General features: G+C 45.9%; 1 protein-coding gene across 1 annotated transcript in view; it reads left to right on the top strand.

Annotated features, from left to right (window-relative positions):
- Positions 1-9,836, top strand: part of LOC147091041 (uncharacterized) — a 28,482-nt gene extending 18,646 nt beyond the window's left edge. Inside the window, exons 3-4 of the mRNA XM_085977491.1 lie at positions 3,737-3,916; positions 9,111-9,836. Of these exons, the coding sequence (XP_085833617.1) occupies positions 3,737-3,916; positions 9,111-9,460 (530 nt within the window). The 3' untranslated portion in view covers positions 9,461-9,836. The remainder of the gene's footprint in view (positions 1-3,736; positions 3,917-9,110) is intronic.
- Positions 9,837-11,584: the final 1,748 nt, after the last annotated feature.

The following is an 11,584-nucleotide window of genomic DNA, read 5'->3' on the forward strand; positions in this document are numbered from 1 at the left end:
GTGTTGTCTGCAAACTTGGAGATATTACATCTAGTTCCCTTGTCTAGATCATTTATATATATATTGTGAATAGCTGGGGTCCTAGCACCGATCCCTGCGGTACCCCACTAGTTACTGCCTGCCACTTGGAAAAAGACCCGTTTATTCCAAATCTTTGCTTCCTGTCTGCCAACCAGTTCTCTATCCAAGACAGTACCTTACCCCCAATCCCATGTGCTTTAACTTTACACGCTAATCTCTTATGCGGGACCTTATCGAAAGCCTTCTGAAAGTCCAAATACACCACATCCACTGGCTCTCCCTTATCTATTCTACCAGTTACATCCTCAAAAAATTCCAATAGATTAGTCAAGCATGATTTACCTTTTGTAAATCCATGTTGACTTTGTCCGATCCTGTCACTGTTTTCCAAGTGCTCTGCTATTACATCTTTTATAATGGACTCTAGCATTTTCCCCACTACCGATGTCAGGCTTACTGGTCTATAATTCCCTGTTTTCTCTCTACCACCTTTTTTGTATAGTGGGGTAACATTAGCTACCCTCCAATCCATGGGAACTGTTCCAGAGTCTATAGAATTTTGGAAGATGACCAGCAATGCATCTACTATTTCTCGGGCCACTTCCTTAAGTACCCTAGGATGTTGATTATCAGGCCCTGGGGATTTATCGGCCTTCAATCCTGTCAATTTCCCTAACACCATTTCCCTACAAATACTGATTTCTTTCAGTTCCTCCCTCTCATTAGACCCTATGTTCCCCGACATCTCTGGGAGGTTATTTTTGTCCTCCTTTGTGAAGACAGAACCAAAATATGTATTTAATTGGTCAGCCATTTCTTTGTTCCCCATTATAAATTCCCCTGATTCTGACTGCAAGGGACCTACGCTTGACTTCACCAACCTTTTTCTCTTCACATATCTATAGAAGCTTTTACAGTCAGTTTTTATGTTCCCTGAAAGCTTACTCTCATAATCTATTTTCCCCCTCTTAATTAATCCCATTGTCCTCCTTTGCTGAATCCTAAACTGCTCCCAATCCTCAGGTTTGCTGCTTTTTCAAACCTATTGAGAGAATATGTGGTGCACTGGTTCCATCTCTGACATACTTCTTCACTGTGTCTTCTGTCATCTTCCTTTCTGGTTTTTTGTTCCGTCTTCTCCTGATTTCCAGCTTAACGCTTTGCGCACACTTAATCTGTTGCACTACACTTGGCGAGCATCTTGGAAACCCCTGTTTCTCAGCTACCTGTTGAAAGACTCTGGTTCAATCTTTTACATTCAACCTAAGTTTTCTTCACATTTCTCCGAGCTTTGTGCTCACATACTATCGTGTAACATTGTAAAATACTTCTTAAAAACAAAGTCAAAAGCTTTAATATAATCAGAACACAAGAACATAAGAAATAGGAGCAGGAGTCGGCCATTCGTCCCCTCGAGCCTGCTCCGCCATTCAATAAGATCATGGCTGATCTTTGACCTCAACTCCACTTTCCCGCCTGATCTCCATATCCCTTGATTCCCCTAGAGTCCAAAAATTTATCGATCTCAGCTTTGCACATACTCAGCGACTGAGCATCCACAGCTCCCTGGGGCAGAGAATTCCAAAGATTCACCTCCCTCTGAGTGAAGAAATTCCTCCTCATCTCAGTCTTCAATGGCCGACCCCTTATCCTGAGACGGTGCCCCTGGTTCTAGACTCCCCAGCCAGGGGGAAACAATCTCTCAGCATCTACCCTGTCAATCCCCCTCAGATCCCCATCAGGATAAAAGTATACTTCAGGCAGTCTGGCTGATCCACCGCACTTCACCAAGGTTAACCGTCCAAGTAAAATGTTGCAAGCATATTTTTGCTGAATTAAAAGTTGTTTTAAAGAATAAAATAAGGATTTAAATGGGGTAGAAGAGCAAAGAAATCTGGGAATACAAATACACAAATCACTAAAAGTAGAAACGCAGGTTAATAAGGCCATTAAAAAGCAAACCAGGCACTAGGGTTTATTTCTAGAGGGACAGAATTGTAAAGTAGTGAAGTTATGCTAAACCTGTATCGAAGCTTGGTTAGACCACACTTGGAGCACTGCGTACAGTTCTGGTCGCCGTATTATAAAAAGGATATCAAGACACTGGAGAGGGTGTAGAGAAGATTTACAAGGATGGTACCAGAAATGCGAGGGTATACATATCAGGAAAGGATGAACAGGCTGGGTCTCAAGGCTAATAGAGGTCTTAAAAATTATGAAAGGTTTTGATAAAGTGAATAAAAAGAGAGTGTTTCCACTTGTGGGGAAGAGCATAACTAGAGGCCATCAATATAAGAGTCACCAAGAAATCCAATAGGGAATTCAGGAGAAACTTCTTTACCCAGAGAGTGGTGAGAATGTGGAACTCGCTACCACAGGGAGTGGTTGAAGCGAATAGTATCGATGTATTTAAGGGGGAAGCTAGATAAGCATATGAGGGAGAAGGGAATAGAGGATTATGCTGATAGAGTTAGATGAGGAAAGACGGGAGGAGGCTTGAGTGGAGCATAAACGCCGGCGGGCTTACCTCCGACCTGCACTTACCTAGCGCGCTGGCCGTTGAGCTGTGGGCCCGCGTGGGATTTCGATCCTGGGCCTCCTCCAACTGCCGGCGAGCAGTGCTTGCGTATCCCGGGGGCGCAGTTAGTTCAATGCGTCCCCTGGGATCACGTGGGCCATGGAGAGCCAATGGTAGCAGGGAAATGCCCATTCATAAAATTGACAGGAAGAGCTGTCAAATCTATGAATACAATTCAGCCCCAAAACATCACTAAAACTTCAAATAATTTTTTTTTTAATCACATTTTTAAAATAACTATAAATTACATAAAATAACTATTTTAAACAATAATTTAAATTTTTGAAAAAATTAATTACATTTTCTAACGGGGCTAAAAATAAACTTACCTTTCTTTAAAGTATTTTAACAAGGCAAGTGGTGAATTAATTACAATTAAAACATTTTTTCCACAGGTTTATTATAGAGTAGATATAAAAGTGTAACTCCTGGAGACATACCCTCCCGGAGAAACCTGGAAAAAAAATGTAAGTTCCAGGCATACGCGCTGCCTCTCCGGCGCACGCGTTCCACCTCTGAACCCCTTCCTTTAAGGGAACGGTAGTTCCGGTTTCCCACGCAGTGCATGCACGAAACCGGCACTTCTGTTGGGCCTACAAGTGAGTACCCCGTGCGTACTCACCCATGGTGACCCGAATTTCTGGGCCATTGAGTGTGAGTCTTAATCTAAAAATCAAGCATTCAGCGAGAAAGTCACCCTTCCTTCAGAACCAAGGCTGTTACAGGTTGGGCTTTCCCCCAGCACTTCAAATGACCCATAATAGGGCTCACTAGTGAATCTGTGGGATGTCCACTCGGTCCTCCAGTCCTGTCTGAAAGGCAGAAAATAATGTGTCGGCAGACCCACATATATACAGGCTAAAGCTACTGAGTTGGATTTATTTGCAGGTTAGCTGCTATACAGAAGCCACAAATCATACCGAGATACTCAACGATACAATACTGAAAAAAAACAATGAAATTACAATCAGTCCGTGAGTTAATGTGTAACAACGCTCCCTGATTATTATTTTTTTAATTCCTACCGTCGGAAATGTTAGCAAAACAGTTCGTGTGCATAAACCAAATTAATAAAATAGTCATTACAGCTGGGTTAGTCCCATTGTGACGTATGTTTTTTAAAATTCTGTCTTTCAGCTGTTATCTTTCTGCATTCTTGCCCCAAAGGACATATGATCCCCATTTATAATATCGTTTCTGGGTTCTTAAATCTTTCAATAATATTGGTGGAGTTTTTCGGAGCATCATATTGCAAATCATGTCTGAAGTACTGGAGCACACTCTGCAAGATATTTGAGGGTGTCTGGCTTGCTGCAGGTAATTTGAAGTATCTTCATATTGCGGGATTAAAAAAACACCTCGGTTCCCATTTTGTCTAATCGCAGCGGTTGGCAATGCTTCTGTTATTGCCATTTACACCTCCTCTAGAATCTAGACCCATCTACTGTTTCTTTGGTTGTCCCATTACCATCCCCTCTTGCCTCGCACCACCATCCCCTTGATCATTTAATCTCTCCTGCCTTCCACCCTATCACAGACCTTTCCCTTTGGCTCTTTCCTTCCCTCCCCGCCCCCCCCCCACCATTTCCCTGCCTCTGTACTCGCTTATAACCTGTTCCATCTCTAGCTTTTTTCCAGTTCTGACGAAAGGTCATCGACCTGAAACGTTAACTCTGTTTCTCTCTCCGCAGATGCTGCCCGACCCGCTGAGTATTTCCAGTATTTTCTATTTTTACTTTTCAATTTTGAACAACCGCAGTATTTTGCCTCCATATTCTGGTCGCCGTATTATAAAAAAACAGGCACTGGAGAAGGTGCAAAAAAGATCTGCAAGGATGATACCAGAAATACGAGGGTAGACCTATCAGGAAAGGATGAACAGGCTGGGTCTCTTTTCTCTTGAAAAGAGAAGGCCGAGGGGTGACCTAATAGAGGTCTTTAAAATTATGAAAGGTCTTTGATAGAGTGGATACAGAGAGAGTGTTTCCACTTGTGGGGAAGAGCAAAACTAGAGGCCATCAATATAAGATAGTCACTAAGAAACCCAATAGGGAATTCAGGAGAAACTTCTTTACCCAGAGAGTGGTGAGAATGTGGAACTCGCTACCACAGGGAGTGGTTGAAGCGAATAGTATCGATGTATTTAAGGGGAGGCTGGATAAGCGTATGAGGGAGAAGGGAATAGAGGGTTACACTGATAGAGTTAGATGAGGAAAGACGGGAGGAGGCTCGTGTGGAGCATAAACGCCGGCATGGACTGGTTGGGCCGAATGGCCTGTTTCTGTGTCATATGTCCTGTGGTTGGCACTGGTGCATTAACACAGTGTGTAATCAGGGAATTGGTTGGAACACTGGGTTAACATCGTGCCCCTTTGCCTTCGGGATTGTGTTTGAATCCAGCTCAGGCCAATGGGATGCAAGTTTCCCCCCTCTGTTGCCTATAAAGTTCTAATAGGAACAGCAGTAGGCAATCCAGCCTCTCGGGCCTGTTCCGCCATTCAGTGAGATCATGGCTGACCTGTGGCTTAACTCCATCTACCCGCCTTGGTTCCGTAACCCTGAATACCCTGACCCAACAAAAATCTATCAATCTCAGTTTTGACATTTTCAACTGAACCCCCAGACTTGACAGCTTTTTTGGGGGGAGAGTTTTCCAGATTTCCACCGCCCTTTGTGTGAAGAAGTGCTTTTTGACATCACCCCTGAACGGCCTGGCTCTAATATTAAGGTCATGTGGAGGTCCAAAGAGACTAATGTACGTACAGGAAACTCTTTTTTATCCGGCACCCATGGGACCGGCGTGGTGCCGGTTTATCAAAAAGTCCGGATTATAGAGAGGTATAGTAAAAGGTACAAGAGCTCCGTACACAGCAACAAATCCAGGCTTCCCTGTTGCTTAGCAACAGGTGCAGGAACTCCGACCACAAGATCCAAGCGTCCCTGTTGCTTAGCAACAGGTGCAGGAATTCCGACCACACGATCCAAGCGTCCCTGTTGCTTAGCAACAGGTGCAGGAACTCCGACCACAAGATCCAAGCGTCCCTGTTGCTTAGCAACAGGTGCAGGAACCCGACCACAAGATCCAAGCGTCCCTGTTGCTTAGCAACAGGTGCAGGAACCCGACCACACGATCCAAGCGTCCCTGTTGCTTAGCAACAGGTGCAGGAACCCGGCCACAGATCCAGGAACAGGCCACTAATATGAAGTAAAACTTACCTGAACCTACTCCTGAATTTTGCCGGTTAACAGAGATTTCCGGTTATTTAGGTGCCGGTAAATCGAGAGTTTCCTGTAGATTGTTAAAATGTCATGGACAGGTACAGAAAATAATCAGCAAGGCTAATAGAATGCTGGCCTTTATATTGAGAGGACCTGAATAGTGGGAGACTCTCCTATTCCCCAACAGGAGGGTATTCCATTCCCGAATGCTGACATCTTTCACATTGTTGAGCACAAAATAAATTCATAGTAAAAAGAAAAAAAGCCAAACTGTGCCAACAAGCGTTGTTGTTGCTGTTTCAATGAACAACATGTTAACGGCCCAGAACTTCGGGTCCCCACGGGTGAGTACGCGCTGGGCACTCACGCGTAGGCCCAACGAAAGTGATGGTCTCGTGCATGCACTGCGCATGCGCGGGAAACCGGAACTTCCGTTCCCTTAAAGGAAGGGGTTCACAGGTCGAACGCGTGCGCCGGAGAGGCAGCGCGTGCACCTGGAACTTCCGAGTTTTTTTGCAGGTTTCTCCGGGAGGGTAAGTCTCCAACAGCTACGCTTATAAAAAGCAATCGCAAGGCCTGCTTTTAACAAGGCAAGTGGTGAATTAAGTTAAATTAAAACATTTTCTCCACAGGTTTATTATTTTTACATACTTTAAAGAAAGGTAAGTTTATTTTTAGCCCCGTTAGAAACTGTAATTAATTTTTTCAAAATTTTAATTATTGTTTAAAATAGTTATTTTATGTAATTTATAGTTATTTTAAAAATGTGATTAAAAAAAAAAAATTATTTGAGGTTTTAGTGATGTTTTGGGGCTTATAGTATTTATAGGTTTGACAGCTCTTCCTGTCAAACTTATGAATGAAGCATTCCCTGCTCCCATTGGCTCTCCATGGCCCACGTGATCCCAGGGGACGCTTCGAACTAACTGCGCCCCTAGGATACGCGAGCACTGCGCGCCGGCAGTTGGAGGAGGCCCAGGATCGGAATCCCACGCGGGCCCACAGCTCAACAGCCGGCGCACTAGGTAAGTGCAGGTCGGAGGCTTGCACCCGCGGGAAGCCCCCGACCCAAATTTCTGGGCCATTATAATTTTAATTCCTGGCAAGATACTGTGTACACACCCGTAGGGACCTCGCCAGTGCTGGGTTCAGGCAGGCCAAGCGCGTGCGCTGAAAACCGGCACTTCCGATCTGTCGAGAATGTTCTGGACAGATCGAACGCCTGCCCTGGAGAAGGGCCTCTGCGGGGGGAGAGTTCCGCTTTCTGGAGACCCTCCACTCGCAGAAAACCCTTAGAAATCTTACGCCTGATAAAAGCAGGTGTAAGGCCTGCTTTTTACCAGCAGAAGAGTTTAAGAAAAGTTTAAAAATAATTTTTTTCCACTCATTTTTAATTTAAAAATACTTTAGCTAAGTTTATTTTTAGCCTCGTAAAAAACTTCAATTTATTTTTCAAAAAATTAAATTTTTGTTTAAAATATTTAATTTAATGTCATTTTAAAAACATGATTAAAAAAAATGTATTTATTGTTTTTTCAGTCATCTCCATTCATACTTTTGACAGGTCGAAGCTGTCAAAAGTATGAAGGGGGATTCCCTTCTCCCATTGGTCCCCCATGGCCCACCTGATCCCGGGGACGCTTGCGAACCGCCTGCGCCCCTGGGATACCTGGGCCCTGCGCATTTCGTCGTGGAGAGGCCGAGGAGCGGAAACGGCCGGACCTCGGGAGCCCTCAGGTAAGGGCGTAGATTTTTTCCAAACGGGTGGCCTCCGCGCGCAGGAAGCCTCCGATCGGAAAATACGGGTTACCGTAGATTAAAAAAAAATTATTTGACTGCTTTCGCTTGCTAGGAGTTGGGGGAGGGGAGTTAAGAAAAAAGAAGTCAAGAATCATCCAAACAGAGGGCGAAAAGTGGGTTTGTTTCCCCGCTATAAAAACATAGAAGATAGGAGCAGGAGTAGGCCATTCGGCCCCTCGAGCCTGCTCTGCCATTTAATGAGATCATGGCTGATCATCCAAATTCAGTACACTGTCCCTGCCTTCTCCCCATATCCCTTGATCCCTTTAGCCTTAAGAAATATATCCAACTCCTTCTTGAATATATTTAATGAATTGGCCTCAACTGCCTTCTGTGGTAGAGAATTCCACAGGTTCACCACTCTCTGGGTGAAGAAATTCCTCCTCATCTCTGTCCTAAATGGCTCACCCTTTATCCTTAGACTGTGACCCCTGGTTCTGGACTCCCCCGCCATCGGGAACATCCTTCCTGCATCTAGTCTGTCTAGTCCTGTTAGAATTTTATAAATTTCAATGAGATCTCCTCTCATTCTTCTAAACTCCAGCGAGTATAAGCCCAATCGACCCAATCTCTCCTCATACGTCATTCCTGCCATCCCAGGTATCAGTCTGGTGAATCTTCGCTGCACTCCCTCCATGGCAAGAACATCCTTCCTCAGATAAGGTGACCAAAACTGCACACAGCACTCAAGGTGTGGTCTCACCAAGGCCCTGTACAACTGCAGCAAGACATCCTTGTTCCTGTACTCGAATCCTCTCGCCATGAAGGCCAACACACCATTTGCCTTCTTAACCACCTGCTGCACCTGCATGCTTACCATCAGCGACTGGTGTACAAGGACACCCAGGTCTCGTTGCACTTCCCCTTTTCCCAATCTATTGCTGTTCAGATAATAATCTGCCTTCCTGTTCATGTGGGCAAGGTAGTGGGCCACAAGGGTGGACATGTTGGGCGACCGATAGTGGAGGGGGGGGGGGGTGTCAGGTGATGAAGCCTCTCCAGCAAGACGTCCGACCGCAGTTGGCAACCGTATTTGCACAACAAGTGTGCAAGTACGGTTAAACACTTTCACTGTCCTGCATGGGCGACGGGTAGCCCTTTAATGGGGAAAACCATTGTAATGTCCCAGCAGTATCACGGAATAAGGAGCGTGCAACACACATCTAGCAAATTATCTGACGTAATAAAACTCACTACGCACTTGGTTGGAGCATAAAGCAAGGCTTTAATCAACTTATTTCAGAACGTGGAGGTCTAGTTGTACTTCACTAGTTCCTTGTCTTACAAAATGTCCCTTAGCAAGCTGGGCCCACGCCCGAGTATTTATACTCCTTGGACGGCGCCACCAGCTGGCCGTCCAGCATTATTTCATGAGTAGTTTCTTTATGAGGATGAGATTTATAACATTATCGATACCATTTTCAATTTAAAAATAATTACTTGGAGTTCCCAGTTGTGCTTTATAAAGGTTTCTTTTTTCTTTTTGGCGCAGGTTGTTACTGGACGTATGACATCTATCCGCCAGACTATGTCAATGAAAGCTCCCCCGAATACTGCCACAAAGAATTTTATACTTTTGCCATTGTGACTGTCAGTGTTTCCTGTTTTGTCTATTTAAACATACTGTGTTTCGAACTATATGTAAAGTGCCTGGTGGGGGCACAGCCCGAGGCGGTGGAGGAGAAACCCGCTTCGGCAGCGGATGTGGTTGTACCCGAGATCGTGCCAGCTCTCGCTGAGATAGCCCGAGCGTCCAATCAGGCCGCCGCTGCCAGCCCTCAGAAAAGAGACGCCGGGAAGCGGAACTCACGAAAGCTGGAAATCAGGAGGAGGCCTTTCTGATTGATATTCCCAGCGCGTCCCCCTGTTTAAATGCCAGAAGATTTCTCATCATTCCGTCTTCTTGAGACGACCTTTGCACCCACCGACTGCAGTGGCAGAAATATAAATCGGATTCCGCTCAGTCACTCCTGCCGCTACCTCTGAGTTTGAAAGCATTTTTATTCTAACAACACCTTCGCTCGGGAATTAAATGTTGCAGTACCATCGTACAAAGGGCTCGCTGCGCTCCTATCAATTGTTCCACACTGCTGTTTTAATCGAAGGTCTAGCCGCCATACTGTACTGGAAATGGTTTATTCACCCACATTACAACAAAGGACTTTGGTACAAATGGCAAATCAATAAAGCGACAGTCTAAATCCCAGGTTTATATATATATATTTTGAAAATGCCTCTTTAGTAAACATTTTGAAGGAATAAAACAGTGTCCCACACACGCAGGTGCCCAAAAGCTGCTCATTGTGAGAATGACGCTGCATTTATACAGCGCCTTCTCATGCCTCTCAGAGTGTCCTGGAGTGCTTGATGTCGGAGAGATTCTTTAAAATGCAGTGACTGTTGTTATGTAGGCAAGCACAGCAGCCATTTAGGAACATAAGAAATAGGAGCTGGAGTCGGCCATTCGGCCCCTCGAGCCTGCTCCGCCATTCACTAAGATCACGGCTGATCATCGACCTCAACTCCACTTTCCCGCCCGATCTCCATATCCCTCGATTCCCCTAGAGTCCAAAAATCTATCGATCTCAGCCTTGAATATACTCAAAGACTCAGCATTCACAGCCCTCTGGGGCAGAGAATTCCAAAGATTCACAACCCTGAGTGAAGAAATTCCTCCTCATCTCAGTCTTCAATGGCCGACCCCTTATCCTGAGACTATGCCCCCTAGTTCTAGACTCTCCAGCCAGGGGGAAGCAACCTCTCAGCATCTACCCTGTCAATCCCCCCTCAGAATCTTATATGTTTCAATGAGATCACCTCTCATTCTTCTAAACTCCAGAGAGTATAGGCCCGATCTACTCAGCCTCTCCTCATAGGACAGCTCTCTCATCCCAGGAATCAATCTTGCGATCCTACAGCCAGATCCCACAAACAGCAATTTCTTCTTGGGCAGTCCCTCGGAACCGAGGATGACTTGCTTCCACATTAAAAATGAGTTCTCAGGTGACTGATGAGTCCAATGCGGGACCTACAGTCTCTGTCACAGGTGGGGCAGACGGTGGTTGAAGGGGCGGGTGGGTGGGGTGCTTGGGTTGACATGCGCTCCTTGTGCTGCCTGCGCTTGGCTTCCACTTGCTCCCGGTGAAGAGACTCGAGGTGTTCGGCGCCTTCCCGGATGCTTCTCCTCCACTTTGAGCGGTCTTGGGCCAGGGATTCCCAGGTGTCGGTGGGGGATGTTGCACTTTTTCAAGGAGGCTTTGAGGGTGTCCTTGAAGTGTTTCCTCTGCCCACCTGGGGCTCTATTGCCATGCCGGAGCTCCAAGTAGAGTGCTTGTTTTGGGAGTCTCGTATCGGGCATGCGGACAATGTGACCCATCCATCGGAGCTGATTGAGCGTGGTCAAAGCTTCGATGCTGGGGATGCTGGCCTGAGCGAGAACACTGACGTTGATGCACCTATCCTGCCAATGGATTTGCAAGATCTTGCGGAGTCAGCGTTGGTGGTACCTCTCCAGTGCTTTGAGATGCCTGCTGTACATGGTCCATGTCTCTGAGGCATACAGCAGGGCGGGTATCACTACTGCTCTGTAGACCATGAGCTTAGTGCTGGGTTTGAGGTCCTGGTCTTCAAACACTCTCTTCCTCAGGCGACCGAAGGCTGCACTGGCACACTGAAGGCGGTGTTGGACTTCGTCGTCGACAAACAGCAATGGCATGATGACGAGTCACTCTGCTTTCTTGGTGGTTTGGTTAAGGGGCCAGAATACCGCAAGGAGACCGCGCTCTTAATTGTGCCAAGTGATCTTCAACATCCACCTGAATAAGCGGAACAGGCGGACTGTTTAACTGTCTCATTGAAGGATTGCATCACCTACACAAGGAACAGGAGCGGCAATGCAACCAAATTAGCCCCCGTGCAATGGACCGGGAATCCACTGATTACAAGATTACAGTAAATGTAAAACAT

Source organism: Somniosus microcephalus, unplaced genomic scaffold (genome assembly GCF_052327205.1).
Source record: "Somniosus microcephalus isolate GS21.2 unplaced genomic scaffold, FLI_Smic_1.0 unresolved_chr4, whole genome shotgun sequence".
Lineage (NCBI taxonomy): Eukaryota > Metazoa > Chordata > Chondrichthyes > Squaliformes > Somniosidae > Somniosus > Somniosus microcephalus.